This window comes from Brienomyrus brachyistius, unplaced genomic scaffold, assembly GCF_023856365.1.
Source record: "Brienomyrus brachyistius isolate T26 unplaced genomic scaffold, BBRACH_0.4 scaffold98, whole genome shotgun sequence".
NCBI lineage: Eukaryota > Metazoa > Chordata > Actinopteri > Osteoglossiformes > Mormyridae > Brienomyrus > Brienomyrus brachyistius.
The window spans coordinates 297,854-319,547 of record NW_026042373.1 but is presented as its reverse complement, the minus strand read 5'-3'; the positions used below and the strand labels follow the sequence as shown (position 1 = coordinate 319,547).

Here is a 21,694-nt window from a genome sequence, read left to right as displayed (position 1 = left end):
GGGTGTGGGCAGGGCATGGGTGGGGCATGGATAGGGTGTGGGCAGGGCATGGGTGGGGCATGGATGGGGTGTGGGCAGGGCATGGGTGGGGTGTGGGTGGGGCATGGGTGGGGTGTGGGCAGGGCATGGGTGGGGCATGGATGGGGTGTGGGTGGGGCATGGGTGTGGGTGGGGCATGGGTGGGGTGTGGGCAGGGCATGGGTGGGGTGTAGGTGGGGCATAGGCAGGATGTGGGTGGAGCTAGAGGGACAGCACCGCTGGCACTACATCATATTGTTCTGCAGGGAGTTCACCTCCGCCGAATCCTCCTCACCCACCACCTTGTTATTCTCGTGCTTGGGGGTGAGCGAGTTCTGGATATTGAGAGACTCATCCTCCTTAGGCGGAGGCACCTTCACGGGGTCCTCCAGCTTGTTCTGGGCATTCGGGTCATCCTGCAAAGTAACAGCATTAGTGTCTAATGGCCGGCGGTTCTGCTCACCCACCAGTGTGATGGATAAGCAAACTGAAATCCCCGCTAGGGGCTTGCTGTTGTACCATTAACCTAAATCACTGAGGCAAAACATCTTAATCTACATAAATGAGTAAAAAAAAAAGCTCCTTTGCATAATAGAGCTGAAAAAGCAAAATGCAACAGCAGCTGCAGCACTAACAAGGTCTGATACACACTTATATTTTCGTGACCATAAGAATGTCTGCATTACTGTTTGTGAAGGACGGCATAAGCAGTACATCCCAGAATTTCACATTTGTTTGCTGTTTTTGGGGTGATTTCTGTCCCTGGATGAACACTGGCCCCAAAATGCTTGTGATGACTCTCATGCTGAATTCATGTCGAAAGGGGGTCCGACTCGGGCCGGACTCAGAGCCCTGGTAAGCAGGGCTGCTGCATATCGCTCACACATTAACCGCTCTGTCCTCAAGACTGTGTCTCAACACGAAAACTGACTCAGGCTCCCAGACTGAGTCACCCTGGGAAACGCTGCCCCCGCTTCTATCAGGGTCTTTTGGACACGACGCTCTCAGCCTATTCGAAAACTGCAGATTCATGACCTTTGACCTACACTGTGACGCTCAGGCAGCCCCCCCATGATCCCAAACCCACCACACACTCCCACACTGCAGCCATCCTTGTGTTCCAGTGTTTGGGCCATTTTGCAGAGGAGCGTAATAATGCTTCGGATTCTGCCTGCAGCTGCGATGGTCAGATAAACAGCATGAAGCCTTTCTGTGCCCAGTGAATTGGCTGAGACTGGGGGGGGCAGGCTTTGTGTGAATTAAACGCCTCCTGTGTTGTATTCAAAAGGCCTACATGTCATTGTCCTGCCCCCAGCAGCATCCCCGCGCCGCGGCAGCTCGCCATGCGCTCTCGTACCAAACTCCGCTTCAGTGTCTGTACCACGAGTGACATCATTTCTGAAATTCAGAATCCCTCGCTTTAAGGAAAGGTGTTAGTACAAGTGTCACAGTTTTCTCAAAAGGTCGTCATGGCTAATAGACGTGACACCGAGGTGACAGGCTGACAGCTCTGTCAAGCTCATAAAAAAGAGGGGGTTGGGTGGCACAGCACACTGTCACAGCACCCCCCCCCCACCCCCCCAACACCAGCATGAAGCCCAGGGCAGATGGAGTCAGCTTACATCCGCCTCCACTGAGCGGGATGTGCACGACACCAACTTCCACACTCACATGGTATCCATGGAAACTGGACAATGTCTATATGTATATATCTAATGTGTTGGAATAAAATGGAGCGCAATCTGCTTCATCTGTCATGGTACCAAATGCAGCAAAGGTGACACCTGTCCAAATCAGCCATGATGCTGGTTTACCCGAGCAGGGCTGGGTTACCCAGTTGACAGGAAGACATGGAGAGTTACCGTGGAGGTGAGGATCGCTTGTGTCTCTGTGTGTACGTCTCCCAGGTGACTGTACTTCATATGGTCGCCATGGAGACACTGGGCAGGGCTCTGTACTGACGGCAGCAGCACGCCATATGGCTGGACAGAAGGACGAGGGTAACTGGCACAGTCTCCATTTACAGGTCAAACAGCATAAACACATCTTGTGGCCTGGGATATCTGGCTCCTAACGGAAGTACATGCTTCAGTGCATTTTTTTTAGTACGAGCTGCAGAGAAGCAGATTTGAGCTTCTTGCAGCATAGCGCAGTGAGTCTAACGACTGGGGATAACGCCGAAAAGGGCAAATGATCCTCGCCCGCACGTTCTGCCTTCGCCATTAGTGATGGTATCCTGGGAATATCAGCCAGACCAGGGACATCTAATTCCGGACCGGGGAGGTGAATCGAAAACGCCGTTTAGCTCTCATTACAGCATTAAGTGCCCTGCAACACAATACGTCGACTTTATTAGCACGGATAACTGAACATATTCCTCCTGCACACTGTAACTGAACGCTCCCTGGACTGATCTGAGTGGGCGGCTCGTATGGGAGAGCTGCAGCGGCCAGAGACGCCCCCACTCCAGACTACAAGGCACTGTGTCCTTTCCTGTTTGATCCTGTGACGGAAAAAAGAGACGAGAGCGACGGAAGAGCTCAGGACAGCCGTGAGAGAGATGAACCTGAGCCGGCACACATGGCAGTTACTGCCACCGAACCCGGGCTGAACGCAGAGTGTGAAGGACACGGGAAGCGAAAAGAGGTCATCGCATCCATCTCTGGCAATTAGCGCCAGTAACTGTGACCCAAACAAACCCAGAAGCAGAAGCCCGACGGGAAGAGCCGGCCATTACATGCTTTTTCTGGTCATGTTCACAGCATCCTTTGAACGGCTGGTATGACTGATTTCAGCACCAGAAGGACACAAGTCTTCCATTCAGTCCCAAAGTGCTGGTTGTGGAGAATAATCACTTGAATGGAAATCTATTGATTGGTCTGACACTCTGTTACTCAAAGCTGCATGCCTGCTTAGACCTTCTGAGAAGGTTTTTGGGAATTAGGCATCTCCTCTGATAAAGCTGGTTCCATGCTTCTCTTTCTTTGGAAGAGCTGACTCTACTTTCTTTACCTTTGTCACTGTTACTCGACACGATTGAGCTTAATCTGTCATTAATAAATGTGGCGTCACGCTAATGTAGGATTGCCGAGGTATTTTTCCAGTACTCTGTGCATCCGTTTGTCTTCCATGCTGAAGCTCCACTTTCTCATAATCAATACTGCAAAACTACTGGGATGCAGAACTCAGAATCTCGCTACACACGATGGTTGCCTAGCAACATCACCTACATAGTCCTGCACTAGGTTGACCTTCTCTCGGCATCTGTCTCGCAGACACCTGCTGGGCTACGGCTTCCCGTCGGTGGTACTGCTTACCTCGCCGTCGGGCTCCTCTTTGGTCTTACACTCCCAGGTGTATCTGTTCATGGTTTTCTGGGTGGTGGGGGGGGGGGGGGTTGGGGAGAGGATTATAGACCTCAGAAAAAAAAATCTTCTTGTTGAGATTAAGAGCAGGAGATAGAGATAAGGTTCAGCGAGACGGAGGGAGGAAGCAATGTGGGGCTGGGGCCTGGAGCAAGAATAGGTGTGAGCCAGTTAGGGGGGGGTGGTAGGAGAATCAGGTTAGAGGCGGCTTACTGTACCCAACATGTCATCACCTATAAGATGGTGACCTTCAGAAAAAGGACAAGGGCAAGAGGCCCGTAGGTTCACTGAGTTCCTTACCACAGCCTGGTGAAATAGTTTAGGGTTTGGAGAGTTTATGCAGCCATATCTTTTGGCATTTGCCCTACAGCTGAGGTTAGTGCTGCGTAGCGCCGGTTAGCGTGGGTGAGCATCAGCGTCATAATACCCGTGTGCTTTCTGAGCCCAGGCTGACGAACAGCATCACACTGTGTATTAAATGTGTCATAAATCTTGATTCACAAGCAGTTGGGCACATCTGGAACTGTGGGACCCCAAATAAGCAGAACAAATAAGTGAATGGACTCAGGAGGCTTATGGACCCGATCATCTGCACTGAAGGTACCAGACCGAGCACAATGTACTGCTTCCCTTGTTAGTGCTGCTAAAGTAGCTTCATAATGCTTACCAGTGTTTTGAATGCCAGGCGCTTCTCTGGCACCCCCACTGACAGTGGAGAGGTATTGCATCTCAGATGTTTATCCTGAGATTTATCCATTACTCATCCCATTACCCCCCCCCCCATATGCAATTTCCCCCCACCCAATATTCCCTCCCTTAAACCCAAACTTAACAGGATAAACGTGCAAAATAATGCAAAAAATATACAAAGCATGAAGCAAGTTGCAATGCCTTATATGCACACGATCTAGAGCATACAGGAAAAGGAAAAGGGGGGAGGGGGTATGGGGGGGAGGGGGGCAGGGTGGGATTCTCTTAGGCCTGCTTTACCCCTTTGACGTCATTTAGCTCCTGCTGTGCTACATTATTACTACTGTCTGTGTCAAAAAGCACGAGTTTTGAACATTCGATAATCCAAAAAGTAAGTAGCATCAAGTGTTGGAGTAGAACTGTGACCAACAGCATCAGGAAGGGGCTGTAGTTGTAGATTTAGACAGTGACCCAGAGTACAAAAACTGCCTGATGCAGGAAACCACCAAACCACATCCGCCGCTTTAACCCCGGGAATCGGGAGCTCATGGGCAGCACAGGGCTTTATAAGGCTCAGCAACCCCCCCGAATGCTCCCCGGAGACACCGACAGTAAGAGCGGAAAAAGGACACAAGCCAGGGTTTGAACACGACACCCTGCTAAGTACGGCTGGTCTCTCCTCTTTAGGCAGGAGCAGTGAAGTAAGGATCTACAGGAACACAGCACTCGGCTCCTCGGTGCTCGTGTGTGTAACTGGTGCCACGTTGTGTTACCTGATGGTTTGGTGCCCCTGTAGTGAATGTGAGGAGTAGAGGATCCAGACACACAAACAGTCAGGCGTGCACCTACTCCATGTCCATAGGCAGACACACACACAGTCAGGCGTGCACCTACTCCATGTCCATAGGCAGACACACAAACAGTCAGGCGTGCACCTACTCCATGTCCATAGGCAGACACACAGTCAGGCGTGCACCTACTCCATGTCCATAGGCAGACACACAGTCAGGCGTGCACCTACTCCATGTCCATAGGCAGACACACAGTCAGGCGTGCACCTACTCCATGTCCATAGGCAGACACACAAACAGTCAGGCGTGCACCTACTCCATGTCCATAGGCAGACACACAAACAGTCAGGCGTGCACCTACTCCATGTCCATAGGCAGACACATCTGTGCAAATTGCTCTATTACGTGGGTCTGTCCTCAGTGCAGCTCTTCGCTGCTGTTGCTATGCAATGGTACAGCTATTCCTAGGAAGAGAATCCCCCCCAGTCTCCATCACCCCACCACCCCCCCCCCCCCCCTCCCCCGGGGTAATATTCAGGTGCATGCAGACCAAGGGAAGAGGGGAGAAGGATAGAGAGAGTGAAACACGTTACCTGACAGATAATGTTATCATAGTAAGCCAAAGCACGGACATTAGGAGGGTTGGGGGGCGTGTCACAAAGTTTCCTTACATTTGGGTGGGAGCCCTCAGCAATGGTGGACAATGAGAAATTATCATTGTGCTGCTCCGAGGCAGGACGATACTTACTGCTGTTGGAGGAGACAAGAAAAAGAAAGGAGAAGGGAGAGAGGGGGAGGTGTTTCAAGACGAATCATGTATGTGAGAAGAGAGAGTGGGAAGAGGGAAGAATGGAATCATAAGGAGGTGAGAGAAAAGAGGACAAAGTGAGACGAGAGGAGGTGTGTGGGTGGTCAAGGGGTGTCCGAGATGACAGAAGCAGGGGGGAAGGCAAGAAAGGCAAGCATTAGTGCGAAAATAACCCAGACAGACAGCACACAGACAGACAGACAGACAGACAGGCAGGCAGAGAAGCACAGAGACACACTGCAAAAGACAGACAGGCAGACAGACAGACAGACAAAGAAGTACACAGGCACACACTCCAAAAGACAGACAGAAAGAGAAGCACACAGGCACACACAGACAGACAGAAAGAGAAGCACACAGGCACACACAGACAGACAGAAAGAGAAGCACACAGGCACACACAGACAGACAGAAAGAGAAGCACACAGGCACACACAGACAGACAGGCAGGCAGACAGGCAGACAGACAGAAAGAGAAGCACACAGGCACACACAGACAGACAGCACACAGACAGACAGACAGACAGGCAGAGAAGAACAGGCACACACAGACAGACAGGCATGTATACAGGAAAATAACTCGGAGACAAAGACAGACACTCATACACAGACACAGTAAAGCACATACACACAAGCACCAATAGACAGAAAGAGATCATTCAGACAGATACATACAGATAGTTAAGTGGCGAGGGCTGTCTAGGAGGAACTGGTACATTTTACATTATAGAGTCCCCACGACCCAGTAGGATAAGCGGTTTGGAAAATGGATGGATGGATGGTCCAGAGTTCAACACATTTGCATACCATCATGCCCTGACAATTTGAGGCAAAGCAACGGTTTATGACAAGTTTGGTCTGATTGGCTGATCACCTTTAGTTTGATTTTAATCCACAATGCTGTGTAAGCATCTGTGTTTGGTGTGTGACTTTGCCTGCCTACCTATGTATGTGTGCTGCTATGCATGTTTGTCAGCTTCTTGTGACCGGCATCCTGCATGTGTGTGTGTGTGTGCGTGGGTGGGTGTGTACGTGTGGGTGTGTGCGTGCGATGGGTGTGTGCGTGCGATGGGTGTGTGCGTGCGATGGGTGTGTGCGTGCGATGGGTGTGTACGTGCGATGGGTGTGTGCGTGCGATGGGTGTGTACGTGCGATGGGTGTGTACGTGCGATGGGTGTGTACGTGCGATGGGTGTGTGCGTGCGATGGGTGTGTGCGTGCGATGGGTGTGTGCGTGCGATGGGTGTGTACATGCGATGGGTGTGTACGTGTGGATGTGTACGTGCGATGGGTGTGTGCGTGCGATGGGTGTGTGCGTGCGATGGGTGTGTGCGTGCGATGGGTGTGTGCGTGCGATGGGTGTGTACGTGCGATGGGTGTGTACGTGCGATGGGTGTGTGCGTGCGATGGGTGTGTACGTGCGATGGGTGTGTGCGTGCGATGGGTGTGTGCGTGCGATGGGTGTGTACGTGCGATGGGTGTGTGCGTGCGATGGGTGTGTGCGTGCGATGGGTGTGTACGTGCGATGGGTGTGTGCGTGCGATGGGTGTGTGCGTGCGATGGGTGTGTACGTGTGGATGTGTACGTGCGATGGGTGTGTACGTGTGGATGTGTACGTGCGATGGGTGTGTGCGTGCGATGTGTGTGTACGTGCGATGGGTGTGTGCGTGCGATGGGTGTGTACGTGTGGATGTGTACGTGCGATGGGTGTGTACGTGTGGATGTGTACGTGCGATGGGTGTGTACGTGCGATGGGTGTGTGCGTGCGATGGGTGTGTGCTTGCACGCATTTACAAACATAATAGTAACCCACTGGGCCTGGAATCGCTCTCCCTCCTGGCCACATGCTGCTGTTTCCTAAACTACGTTGCATGACTCAGGGGTGACACAGTTAAAGGCATCCACACACACTCTCTGTCCCTCTTTCTCTCTGTCTCCCTTTCTTTCTCTCTCTCTGTCTCTCTCTCTCTCTCTCTCTCACACACACACACACACACACACACACAGGCACACACACACACAAACCCGCACACAAGCCATCTGTTTTTACTTGTCGGTGCCATGTTCCTGTCCAAAGTGCAGCTAGCACAGGTTTCAAACGGTAATTTTAGAAGACTGCAGTAAAGCTGACATCTTTCCTTCTCTTTTCCTTTGTCCTTTTTCGTCTTTGTCGCTGCCGTCTCTCCCTTCCTTGGTGGGAGGCTAGCAGTGGGACAGTGATGTGTTCAGCAGCCTTATCGGCCGAGCACACAAGCACCCGCACGCATGCACACATACACACGCACACACACACACGTTTTCCTCCTTCTTTCGCCTCAGTTGTACTCTGTCTGGATTTTTTGTCCTGCCTGTTTCAGTCTCCCCCCCCCCCCCCAAGCAGCACATCTGTATGTAGGTCAGCCCCTCCTCCTCCTCTCCCATCAGAATGTCCTACTTTCATTTGGAGATGATGACATCACATTGCTGAGACACACTCTGTGGGCTCTCAGGGTAAGGGTGGATAGCATGGTAGCCACTAAGTGTCCTGTATACCACCTTCATCTCTGTAAATATACATATGTGCGCAACGATGCATGAAAGCACAGATGCAGACACGCAGGCAGACACGCAGGAAGACACGCAGACAGACATGCAAGCAGACACGCAGACAGACATGCAAGCAGACACGCAGGCAGTCGCAACACACAAACACGTGGATCCATGGATCTAAATCAAAATCAGCAACATTCAAGTACACCAACCAGCACTTCTCTCCTCCTCCCCCCCTCTTACCTCACCCCGCTACCCCACTCCGCCCTCCCACTGACCTGCGCCTCCGCAGCTTGCGGTTCTCCATCTTAAGCAGGTGTAGCTTCTTGGCAAAGCACACGGTGACCATGAAGAGGAGGAGCACCGTGAGCGCAGCCACACCCACTGCCATGCACATCACCTGGAACTCTGTCACCACCGACTCGCACCGGGAGCCTTTGTGCCAGATGTAGTCCTGTACACTGCACCTGCGGGCGGGAGATTTCAGGGGGAAGGAATAAAGAGCTTTATTGGGAGGAAGCGAAGACGGGTCCGGAATGGAGAGCCCCCAGAAGGAATGTGAGAGAGAGACGAGAAGACCACAGCGGGCAGGAGGAGCTGGTTAATTCAGACACAGTATCACAACCAACTCCATCCTGCCTGCTCTACATTATGCCATGACACACTAAATTCCCCGGTGATGTTCTGATGTCAGTCACCCAGTATCAGACACAGGGGAAATGAAAACAGGCTTGACGAGGCATCGCCCTGACTTGCTACCTCCTTATTAGCCATTTCATCTTACATCTGTCTGTGGGGAGAATGAGCAGCCTAGGATGGTGCAGAGGGGATGCGGACTGCAGCGCAGGAGCTGCAGAAGGTCAAACCAAGGAACAGATGGAGTGTTTCACTGACTGAGACTGTGACACAGGACAGACATGGCTGCCCTCCCCCACATATTGTACCTCTGGTCACACGCATTGTGCAGCACATGCAAGGTCCTAAGGCAAAGCTCTGACTGCTGTGTGTCACATGGGACAGAAAAGAGTCACATCCGTCCTGCAATGTGTACATTCAGGGTCCTGCTGAATCACATACACAGAAAGACATAAGACATAAAACGATGAAACGCTAATTTACTGTAATTCCTGCATTTGGAACAAATACCATTTAAAACGGAGATACACCTGGCATATCCCTGTATTGCATCCATGGCTTTGAACGCCTTGTTTATTTCTTGCAGTTCTATAGAATGTAGTATTTATTTGTTACATAATCCTATGTAACTTATTTCGTAGTTTTCAGTAGAACTTCAGTTATATGTTATGATGTGCTAGGGAACCCTGTGTTTATGTCTTACAGTGTTCTACGGAACCAGGTGCATATGTGTTACAACATTCCATAGAACCTCTGTGTTTATGTGTTCAATGGAACCCATAGGTTCATGTCTTACAGTGTTCTATAGAAACTTGTATTTATTTATTGTAGTGTTCCAAAGAACTTGATGGTTTGCATTATATTGAAGACTACAGAACCTGGCGTTTTGTGTACAGTGGGTTCTATGTGCTTTGTGCTAGACTGCATTCAGTGTCTATGACTGTCTGTTGCAGCTGCCCAAGACTGCAACAGTAATAAGGACAGTGTTGATGTGACTGAGGCTACATCTGATGGAGAAGTTAATGACGTAGCACTCAGTGAAAGCTACCAAGGCCCAAACCCATCTTCGTTATGGCAGCGCCAGCGTGCTACGCCCCCTCCAGCCAGTGCCCTCAGCAGGGACTCCAGTTTGGCTTCTCTACATGCCTTTCCATGCTGGCAAATACAGGCTGGTCTGAATCATTTTTATGCCATTTCCTTACACTTTCTCTCTCGCTCAAATTCAGCTCCTTTCTTTTCAAAAAGAGAACAGCTCGGGAGCTTTGCGTTCTCTCCCCCCCCCATCCCCCCCCCCCGCCCCCCCCCAATCCTTCACCCCTGCAAAGCAGACGGGAGCAGATTAGCAGGCAGAAGCTCTGTGCCAAGCTGGAGGCGGCTCAGTCCCGGTTGCCTGCGCTCACCTCACCCCCATATGCGACGTGCTATCGCTATCAGATTATGGAAAGAAAAACAGCCAGGAATTTTAAAGACCTTTTTTTTTTACAGCAGTATTTCCTCTCTGTTCTTGGCTGCACTGATGTTTCTGTGCAGCTCAGCAGCTCATGCACACACACACCTAACGGACAGGTGGGACAGAGCCCTGCACTTCAGCCTTACCTTTCAGAATTCTCTAGATATTCGAAATTTCTAGATATTCAAGTTGTTCTTTTCTGTCCTAAATGCTGTGTGTGTATCTACTACAGGTTCTGCTGGGAACAAATATGACTCACCAATAACAGAAAAAGGTGGAGAGTAAAAAAGAAAGAGAAAATTAATGATCATGGTTCAGGAGCAGGGGAAGGATCTGAGAGAGAACATGACTACATTTAGGGAGAACATTGAAAACTAACTCCTCTAATTTAAAGACAATGAAATACAGGTGAGACACGAGTTCTCAGTGGAATCACAGGACATCGAACAAAGATTCTAGGGCACTAGGAAACACGCAACCTGTTACTCAGGGCACAGGATCGTGTGTGTCAGTTACTCAAGGCACAGGATCGTGAGTGTCAGTTACTCAAGGCATAGGACCATGTGTGTCAGTTACTCAGGGCACAGGACTATGTGTGTCAGTTACTCAGGGCACAGGATCATGCGTGTCAGTTACTCAGGGCACATGACCATGTGTGTTAGTTACTCACACTACGTGGCTGTTAATCAACACGAGGCAAAGACGATGGTGGGAGTTATGACATTCGGTCTCTATCTTCCCCTGGTCTACCAATATATGACTGTCAGTTCTATACCTCCACAAATTTTGGCAGCTGGATGCATCTTCAAACTACCAATGCAACCCAAGACTGCCTGACAAGTATGGGAGCATCAGTTAGCTGGTGAATCAAGGCAAGCATTTGCATGTCGAATTAGACATTCATGTCTTTTTTCTGGTGTGAACTGGGTGCATTGAAAGAGGCTGTAATGATGCAGGTGCGACATTTAACGCTGCAGGGAGGTAGGTGCTGCGGATGGCCTGATGCTGACATATCTGGCACGACATCACAGTGCAAGCTTTAAAGGTGCCATACGTTAGACTGATATGACAACTTCCTCAGCCAAACTGTTCCACACTGAACTGCAGAGAGTCAGCCTCTTAAAGCCAGACAGGTTATTGCTAGGGTTTGTGTATTATCATGAATCTCAGAATCTGCAGGGGTCTGTTAGGCAGGCTGCACTTTCCGACCCTCTCCATAACCATCTCTATGCCATTCAGCCTCATTCGGAAGCAGGAATGATGCAGCTTTCTTATTTCCATGTTCAAAAGTGGCAGGATTGGATTACGTCACTAGTGTGGCAGGATTGGATGATGTCACCAGTGTGGCAGGCATACGTGGATCTGGGGGGTGTTATGGGTTGACCGTGGCCCCCCAGACTGAAACCTGACCACCCCATTTGCCACCCCCATTGTATTTACATTTTGATTAAATCAGACTTTTATCCTGTAACTGTTTCTCTGTGTCCCTGATGATAAACTGATATAGAATAAGCTCACGGCGCTGCTGAGCTAAACATGTGCTCTGAGAACAGGAGGCATGCAGGAGGCTGGGAATCCTGTACTTATTGTAAGGTTGTTACCTTAACTGCTAGAAACTGACAAATTAAATGTGTATTTGATCATTCCACCACTGCCTGGACTATAAACAATGTGGAGTTATAGTGTTTAGGTACCTTAAACATCCCTTTATTTTCTATATGCCTTATATTCATGTTTAGATTTATGTGCCGCCACAGAATGACCTCTGGTCCCACCCTGGCCACCCCACTGGCAATTTTCTGGCTCCGCCACTGGTGCCAGAGCACAGGTGCCTGTATACACCCTCCCCCACGGTCTCCTCTACACACTGCAACACCCTTTTTGGCAGTGTTCTTTTTCTGGGTTCTGTGACAGTAGGTTTTTGGAATAGTCCCTATACAATGCTGGCGTGTTTTCAGTGAAGACATACAGTCAGGTTCTCGGAGCTGGATTTTTAATCATGATGACCGGAAATCTAATGCGGATCATGCTGTTGGACCGTTGGACCGTTTTCAGCAGGCAGGGCCTGCTGCAGCGCTCTCACCTGCAGAAAGCCCCCGTCCCTTCCACTAGGTAACACTGCCCCCCGTTGAAGCAGTAGCTGGGAAGGAAGTCGCAGAGCGAGCGGCAGGTGGCATTGTGGCGCGTGTACCCGGGCCCGCAGCCTGACCCGTTGACAGAGTCAACCAATCCTGGGGCTGGAGGCGGCTGTTCATCTTCATGAGGCCCGCTGATCATTGCGTCATCGGGTACGGTGGAGCTCACGGCATGGTAGTCGAAGGAACTACTGGTGGTGGTGGAGATCATGATGTCTTGATCTTCCACGGTGGTACTATCGCTTGTATCTGTGAGCACTTCGTTCTTCTCATCCAGGAGGTCACTGGGTGTGAGGTAGTCGTAGTTGTCAAACATGGCCCAGGAGGTGGTGCCGCCTGCCTGTAGCTGATTGGCTGCAGATTCGGTGATGGAATCAGTCTCCAGGTGCCGGTGATGTGAGCCGAGGTCCCAGAATTCCACGGTGACCACGTCCGGCTGCGTGGGGGACTGACCTGGAGGCTCGGTCACTGCGGTGGTGACAGGCTGGAGATCCAGGTCCAACATGGCAGAGGTGGCTGCTGTCGTCGGGGTCACAGTGGCAGTCACGACTGGGCCGGGCCGGGCCGCGAGCCAGGGAGGGTCCGTGTGCTGCTGGTGCTGGTGCTCGTCCATGTCCTGGAAGTCCAGCTTGACCTTGGTACCAATACCAGGGCGCGGCGGAGGGAGGAATAGAGTGTTGACTCCTGCATCCAGAACTTGGTCCAGCTCTGCTGAATCCTGGCTGATGCCACTGCCCAGGTCGCTGCTACCTTGTGGCTTGTGCAATGGGGCGATGGGAGGGGCAGAGCCTGCGACCCCCAGGGTCAAGTCCATCTGCTGCCCACTAGGGGGCGAAGCTGAGGACGAGTTCAACCTGTTGGGAGCCTCGGTGTCATTGGTCCTTATGGAGCTCCCTGTGGTCATAGAAACACATACGATCAGAAAAGTCTCTCCCAGTAACTCATGCAGAACCACATCGCAGAAAACCACAAAGACACTGCAATTTAATAATAAATAAATATAAATTATTAATATATTAATATAAATTTAATGCACGTGTTGCATTTACTGCATCTTCTATGGCACATTATTTTCTAGTTACAACACACATGCGACACTTGCGAGCAGGAGACATCAGCCCCCTTTTAACATCATGAAATAACATGCTTCACTCATTTGGCCGTTTTCAATCCCATTTTCTTCCCAGCTGCCATGGATGTGTGTTATAAAATCTGGGCAGTGCTGCATCTTCGGCGCATGTTTGGTGACCTGGGAGAGGACGGTGAGACCGTGTGTGAAGACGACTTCAGTTCTCACCGGAGCATGTTCATAACTGGGGAACTGGCCTGCAAGCAAGCAGCCCTTCATTTCAGAGTTCAGCAGAAATCGGAGCATTTTATTTTACCGGCTGAGTTGTGTTTTGGGCTGTGGCTCCATCCTTAAGCACAAGGAACCAGCTTATCAGTAGAATAAAGAAATAAATCATTAGAAAAGAGCTGTTCACTTCCTTCACCTTTCATCAGGAAGGCAGTCAGCATCAGACGTCTCGCATTTCATTAACTATAGAGATGGCATGTGGGTACAATCAAAGACGTGAAAAGTTGAATCACAGACAGATGTGCAAAGATTTTCAGTTATAATGCTGTTATTTATTTCAGTTATAGTGCTGTTATTTATTTCAGTTATAGTGCTGTTATTTATTTCGCTAATGCTGTTGAATAACCAAAAATGTGCCCATGGGATCAATAAAATTGTAATAATGTCAACCACCAGCAATTACAGAAATTACAAGCCAAAATTTCACTTTAATGCATGTCTGGGGATTCGGGATAATGAAGTTAGGGGAAAGCACATCACATGACATGGGATTCCACACCTCAGTCTGCTCGCATGCGGAGGCGACATCGGCTCCTCCATTCACAGCGCCCACAGCGCCCACCGTGCTCACAGTACCCCGACTGGTCATGCTACCACATGCCGAAGTGAGAATTATTTCAGCATTTTTCTCAGTGGCACAGGCAGCTGCCCGCAATGCTTCTGTGGAACGAGATCATTGCCCTGAAAACACAGGAACACAGACGTGCGGTACGGACAGAGCAGCAGGTTAAACCAGCAGCTTTTAAGTTCTAAGTACTGACATCCACTCCATAAAATGTTAGACAGAGACAAACAAAGGAGCCATTTGAGCTGGAGCCTCAAAGACTCTGTAGGAAAGTCGAGGAGAAGTTAGGGGCCGCTCAGTCACCAGGGGGAGTCTGAACCTCAAGTCCAACAAGCTCAGATAAACCTAGCCTGAGTAGCACGGGGGAAAGGAGAGGGAATGACTGATGCCTCATTTCCACAAGCACAAAGCTGGTGCTGGTTCCAAATTCTGAGACCAACTTTAATGTAGTGACGAGATAGTGCCATTTTTTCTGGCTCAGCGCCAATGTTTTTGTGGTGGAAACGCACCGAATTAGTTCCAGTCTGGCATCGGGTTGGTGGAAACGAGGCATGAGAGATAGGGGGGTTAAGGGGAAAAATAAAGGCAGAGAAGGAAGAGGAGAAGAGGACAGAGTGTGAGGATATGTAATGACAGTCAGAGGAGGGCACCCAAGTATCTACCAACAGATAACTGCTCTCCTTCCTGAGACAGATGCTTGTCAGTTGACCATGCTGGGGTGGTGATCTCACTTTACAACCCCTTAAGCAGAAGGTACCTCTGAGTGAATGTGCAATGCAGCTTAGTCCTTGGTAGCATTATGAACTGTTCATGATGCAAAGAAAATGGAAAATGGAGGAAGCGCTGAAAGAAGCAGGAATAGGCACAGGATGGACCAACAAAAGGGACAGAAATTAACCTCTTTTATAGTCAAAACTGAAAATCAAGACCACCTTCATCTAAGACCACCTACCAATAAAATACTTCAAATCGATGGAACTAAATGCAGAGATGTAGATTTAGATACATGAAATGCACACACATTCAGACACACACATGGACACACGCATGGACACACACACACACACACACACACACACACACACACACACACAACATAACCGCTGCATACAAAGATTAACCTCCTGGTTGACTGCACACAGTGTTTTGATAATTCTTCCACCGTTTTGCATTCAGATTCATTCTGATGCCTTCTGCCTTCATTTGTACTCAACACGTTCACTCTCTGGCAGTAAACGCTTTCATTTCTCTGCTCAACAGGTGGCAGGATGGAGGCGGGAAGTGTGGCCATGGTAACGAGCAGAGGCTCTTGCAGTGTAGGTATTGATACAGCCTCCCTGCATGGACACAATCAGTTGGACTGAAATGGACCTGTCTGGATAGGGCTGGATCAAGTCGAAACTGCAAGTTTGGACAAGCAGGAAGAGTATTAGTTAAGGAGGAAGACCTCAAGATAACCGCTGTTTGGGAAAGTAATTCCTCTAATGTACTGATTTACGATGTGCTACTATCCGGTAGCAAGTCTGAGAGAATCGCCGTCTTATGTTAGCATCAAACGCTAGTGGAATTAGCATTCTCACGCGTAAATTCACATTACGAATACATTCCGTTCAGCTGTTTTCTAGTACTTTCTTTAAGTAGGGGGTTGGAAATTTTCAAGTTCTGAGTCATCAGGAATGTATCCATACATGTGCAAAACTACTAAGAATTAATAAAATGTAGAATATGCCCTTTTCCTATCAGATACTCTATGCATGATAACGCAGGTCCCCGGAATCTCCCTGCATTTTGACCAATCAGGTGACGGTGACCCCACCAGTTTGGGTTACTCACACTTCCGACTCGGCTTGGAAGTAGGGCCACGTCAGCAGCGTAACCTTTAATAAATCTTCCACGGAGCAGGGCAGTGGATCCTGACCCAGTTCTAAAAGACTGGAGTTCAGCAGATTTATATTAGTCAGACCTGAAACACCAAACAGGTGATTTGCTATCCAGCTAAAGAATAACTACAACCAAGCCACTGGAAGCTGAGGCAGATCAAACTGCAGTCCACCCTGCAGACCACCAGTGAAACCCACCTTCTGTATGAATGTCTCCCAAGCAACTGAATCCTACACAGCGACAGTAACTGTACAAAGAGACCAAGAGAGAGGATTTAACGGGTGACGCTCAGGCCATGGAAATGTTTGCCTGCTCAGTATTCTACTGAGACACAAACCAGACTGACGGTGGGATCCGCGATGTTCGTTGTTAGCTGTAGGGACTCGGCAAACCAAGCCGATCGCATGGCTTATGAGGTGCATTCTGTTGTCATTGATTCCTATGTGATTTTCCCTGGATTGACTCCCATCGAATCAATAAATGGTACAACAGCCAGATGTCACTGCTGATGTGCAGTGCCAGTGCCCTCACTCACAGCCTCTTCATGCATCTCCTGGCCTCACTCCGCCTTGTAAGGATGGGCTTATATTAAAATCATTGCTTGATTTCTGAAACATCTGTGTGGAAAGGCACTCAGAGCCATTGGCCTATAACCCCGGGGCCCCTGGGCCCTTAATTGCTGCCATTTCACTAGGCAGTGAATGGCTGAGAAGCTGTCAGGTTCAGTGACATTACTGACGGGACTGTGGGACGTCAGGGGACAAGTTCCAACAGCCCATTTGAGGCTCAGACAGATAGGACTGACGGGGGGCTCTGCAGCCAATGCAAATCAATTGCCCCTCCCCCACACTGTAACCTGCAGCATGTCATGAAATACTGAGCTACGTAAGTATTAAATCTGTAAGCTAGGCAAAGACTTTGACCTATCAGGGTCTGAAGAGGGGAAAAGAGGGAAAGGGTAGGAGGGGCCACTGCAGGCTTTTCTGCTCACACGTGTCTCACAAGGTTGAGGGTAGAACAGTACGGCTGTACGGCGTCCAGCGGCTCATTACGGGGTTACTGTGGCACAACAACCGCTGGGGCAGCAGGGATTTCTGCAACCATGGAGCTACACCCAGGCTGAGCCTGCACCTTGCATGCGGTTTTCACATTCTGCTTTTCACACCTGACTGAGAACAAACGAGGGGCATGGAGAAGACCCACACATGAACCGTGACCAAATGGTGACAGTCACACCCTGGATAAGTGTTGCAGTGCTCTTTAGAACGTCACCCTGCATTTTTACTGCCATAAATCACAACCAAGCATTCACACCGTGCACCGAGAACCTTTGGCTACACTGCCTACATTTCTAATATAATCCATGTATATCGCATAAATGAACAGCTTACATATTTCAGTATTTCTAAGCTCACATATAATGATTCGGTGACTTCATCACGCCCGGCTCTCCTGTTTCTGGGCGTCAATGCGCAGGAAACGGGGCTCCGAGACAGATGGATTACCGAAATAGGCGCTGCAGGTCCGGACTCCCTAGGGCTTCGGCGAGGAGCCGATCACAGAGGACCTTCGTCTAGTCGGTCAGTCGGTCAGTCTCAAAGGCTATAAGTAATGAAATACTACTTTGCGAACCTGATACTCTTACTTATTAGGGGGCGGACAGAGCCCAGTAATATTGGCGTTTTTTTGTGTGTCATCGAATCGGTCCGTCGCTTCGTTGCATCCGTCCGTTCTCCATCATGGAGGGCTGAAAAATGTTATCCACCGAGATATCCACCCAATTAACAATGCTGAGCCCAACCCACAGGGACGACTATCTGGGAGACTTCGATATGCCGTTTTCTCGCACCCGGGCTACGAGTATTATATGAGAACCTTGTGGGCGTCCATAAGCGCATATACACCCTCTGTGGAGACACGCACCTGCTGCACGGAGGTGCAGGTAAAGCAAACGCACCTCGGATCCTTGGAAAAGACACGCAACGCTTTCGACATCCCCAGACGACTATGCGAGAAAAGCATGAATTATTCAGATCAGGACGGCGACCTTAATCCCGCTTTTGTGCGGAGCCGTCATTCCTCCAGGGAGCCGCGGCTGCTCCAGGGAGCCCGGCTTTGTGTTTCACCTCTTTGCCCGCCTGTGTCGGAATGCGTCCGGTGCTTCAAAACCGCCACCGTGCCACCCCCAGGAAATTATAGCTCTCGCTTTATGGAAAGGGGGGGGGGTCAAAGCAAGTTTTTAAGCCACCATTCAATCATTATAATTGATAACTGAATGGGATTTATGTATGCCGGATAAAATAATATTTTCAGCTGCGCCCGAAACGAGTGATCCACACAAAAGGTGCAATCAGTGGAGTAAAATACTTAAACGTCGCCTAACCTACATCCGTGCTAAGAGCGTTTATATAGGAGCCCCCATGCCGGCTGTTAACGCCGCCCGTGGGATTGCTCGGTGTGGGCGGTAAATAAGGCGCATTTTCCTTACCATGTGCGCAAAATGCCATCAAGTGCAGAACCAAGGAGGCTGACAGCATCAGCAAGCCGCGGTACCCGGAGAAGACCCACGTCTGTCTGCCATCCATGCTTGACTTCATCGGTGTATCAAAAAGCTCAGGAAAAAAGATAAATCCCTTTCGAATGGAAACCGGGTGTTTTAAAATCAAGCCTAAGGGGCTTTATGAAGTGTTAAATCCTTTTCGTGTTTGCTCCTGGTCACAGATTTTCCATGTTTATTCCGCGCTGATGTGTCGCTCTCTGTCCGTTAGTGTATTTAGTCTGATTTTATTTATTTTTATAACGGCTTTCTACGGTTCCATTGCTGCTGTCAGGCGACTTGTCAAGGTGCATAAGCGCCGCGGCTTAGATTAGAAAAGCTGCTCCTATACTTTACAATAGTAAATGACCCCCCAGTTATGATGCGATCTGCTCAGTTCCCACAGTCCAAGGAAAGAAAATGAATTCTGCTTCCCACCGTCTCTCTCACCCCCACTCCTCTATCCCCACCCAGGTTTTTTTTTCCTTTCAATAAATTGCTATTCATCCGACTCTATCGCGTCTTGTGCGCACGCTCGGACGCTTTTAACGCATTTATTTGGGAGGATGGTCCGAGTTGAAGATGAATTTATAACGCAAGTTCTGGGGGGAAGGTAGTTTTGGTGGTCTTTAAACGCAATGCTGGGAACCTGGTTTAGAGAGTAGGCGGTCTTTAACGCATTTCTGATGGAATTGTAGTTTTTCCGTTCATAATCCTTGAGTTATGTGAGACTGTAGAGTTGAAAAACGAGAACACGATGAGAGACTAACACCCATCCTTTATATATAAAGCAGTTTTCCCATATAACCAAAGATATCTATAGAGTAAAACGTGAGAGACAGTTTATCATCTTCTGAAATCATCATTTCTACACCGTGTGTGAATCGCAGGGTGGGGGCTGCTGCTCTATCATATCCAGCCAACAGCGCAAGACGGAGGAGTAGGTCCAGCGACGATTTAAAAAAGACCGACAAACTAACAATAGGAAAAAGGAAAGACGGCGGGTCTTTTGAACCCCCCCCCCCCCCCCCCCCCCCCCCCGGGATGCCGTGATGAATGCACAAGTAGGCTTAGGGGGTGGGTTGCCCACTTTTCTCTTCACTAAGAACTTCAGAAAGAGAGAAAAGGAGTCGGCTACGGTGGGGGTGGGGGGCACAAGTGGCTTAACCATTTGAGCAAAATAAATAAATAAATAAATCTCGAGGGCCCACAGCTCACACACAGAGATAGACAGGGGTTGAAACTGAAACACTGGCTAAAATAGCCTTAGAGGTTTCACACCCATATATGGGTGGCCTGGTGGCCAATCTTCACTGATTGAACATTACATCAGTAACAGCAGAGTGTGAAGGTTGAATAACTGAGCAACAGCACAGCTGTACATAATATATTGCAATTCACACCGCATAATGGGAGACATATCAGAGTTCAAAAAAGGGCAAACTGCTAGTGTGCGTCTCACTGGTGCATCTGTGACCAGGACAGGAAGTCTTTGTGATGCACTGAGAGCCACGGTACCCTGGGTAATGTCAGCATGCCACCACATCCACCAGGAGTGACTGGATGCAAGAGGAAGCTCTCCGAAGGCATGTCTGGGCACTAACCCAGATTGTATCCAAAAAATATTACGCCACAGCCGCCAAACTCGGTGCAAAATCAAATTCGCACCTAGATTGTCTTATTTCCACTAATACTGCTCATCAGGAGCTTCACAGGGTCAGTATTCATGGTCAGTCTGCTGTAGCCAAACCTTTGGTCACTCGTGCCAATGCCAAGCATCAGTTTCAATGGTGCCAGCAGCTCAGATCTTGGGCTGTAGACAATGTGAAACATGATGAGTCCACCTTCACTGGCTTTCCCTCATCCTGGAGAGTTGCCGTGTGGAGACGCCCCAGATGCCCCCTACAGGTGGACCTACAGATACCTGCAGTGAGGCATGATCACTGAATCATTCATCAAAGGCAGAGACCTCCAGTGCCAAGCCTGGAGAAGTTTGTGTGAAACATGATGAGTCCACCTTCACTGGCTTTCCCACATCCTGGAGAGTTGCAGTGTGGAGACGCCCCAAAGAGGTTTACAACCTGTACTGTGGGGAACGCAGAGTGCAGCACAGTGGTGGATCAGTGATGGTTTGTGCCACAATATCATGGCTCTCCCTAGGTCTACTACCTGTTCTAGATGGACGCGTCACTACCAAGAACTACCGAATCATTCTGGAGGACCATATTCACCAAGTGGTTCAAACGCTGTACCTTGAAGGTGGTGCCATGTGTCAGGATGATAATGCACCAACACACACAGCAAGACTGGTGACAGAGTGATTTGATGACCATGAAAGTGAGGTTGAACATCTTCCATGGCTTGCACAATCACACAATCTGATCTACTTTGGGGTGTTTTGGAGAAGCGAGTCAGGAAAGGTTTTCCTCCAGCAGCATCACGTAGTGACCTGGTCACTGCTCTGCAAGAGCAATGGCTCAAATCTTGTATTTATCATTCCTAAAATGAACCAATGTTGTAAATGGCTGCAAAAGTAGACCCCCACAAAATGGTCAGTGTGAAAGACATTCACTTACCTACAGGATTCAGCTCATAACCTGGAAGACACTCCTTCCCAACAGCGAACAGTATTATTGTAGCATTCATCCTGCCCATTTTTGGACAGCGCGCCCATAAGCTTCACTTTAGGTATATATCGATGCCGCTACTACAAAGATTACAGAATACATAGGGTAATTCTTTTCTATAGGGTATGGTTTGACCAGCTAGTGACATCAGACTCATTTGGTGCAGTTTCAGGTGCAGTGACACTACAGAGCAGATAATGAGCACTGTACCCAACAGGTTAGACAAGGCAGACCCTGACAGCAGCTTCCTCCTAATCATTTAGAGCACAGAAGTGTGGGTGTGCAGAGATATTCGTTTCTTTGGAAC

The 21,694-nt window shown here is 49.4% G+C and overlaps 1 protein-coding gene and 1 long non-coding RNA gene across 4 annotated transcripts; both read right to left on the bottom strand.

The window, feature by feature from the left end:
* Positions 1-243: 243 nt before the first annotated feature.
* On the bottom strand, positions 244-19,508 carry LOC125727474 (chondroitin sulfate proteoglycan 5-like). Of its 3 annotated transcripts, XM_049004219.1 has the most exons (7): positions 18,713-19,508; positions 12,370-13,315; positions 8,479-8,667; positions 5,536-5,614; positions 3,336-3,392; positions 1,881-2,000; positions 244-434 (listed from the first exon to the last, which is right to left on the bottom strand). In XM_049004219.1, exons 1-7 carry the CDS (start codon positions 18,819-18,821, stop codon positions 264-266), a joined length of 1,671 nt encoding a protein of 556 aa, XP_048860176.1. In that variant the 5' UTR covers positions 18,822-19,508; the 3' UTR covers positions 244-263. The 3 variants fall into 3 exon arrangements, with proteins under 3 accessions (XP_048860176.1, XP_048860177.1, XP_048860178.1); XM_049004220.1 differs by lacking the exons at positions 1,881-2,000; positions 3,336-3,392 and having other exon boundaries at positions 5,458-5,614; positions 18,713-19,505; XM_049004221.1 differs by lacking the exons at positions 1,881-2,000; positions 3,336-3,392 and having other exon boundaries at positions 18,713-19,504.
* On the bottom strand, positions 4,336-5,328 carry LOC125727475 (uncharacterized). Its single transcript, XR_007388766.1, has 3 exons — positions 5,222-5,328; positions 4,964-5,090; positions 4,336-4,918 (listed from the first exon to the last, which is right to left on the bottom strand). It is a non-coding gene; the product is annotated as an uncharacterized LOC125727475 (long non-coding RNA).
* Positions 19,509-21,694: the final 2,186 nt, after the last annotated feature.

Coding starts and splice junctions, on each gene's coding strand:
- LOC125727474 (XM_049004219.1), bottom strand. CDS start 18,821: ATGAAGTCAAGCATGGATGGCAGACAGACGTGGGTCTTCTCCGGGTAC. Junction 5,615..8,478: donor CGCAAGCTGCGGAGGCGCAG/GTCAGTGGGAGG, acceptor CTCCTCCAACAG/CAGTAAGTATCGTCCTGCCT. Junction 3,393..5,535: donor CTGAGGGCTCCCACCCAAAT/GTAAGGAAACTT, acceptor CCCACCACCCAG/AAAACCATGAACAGATACAC.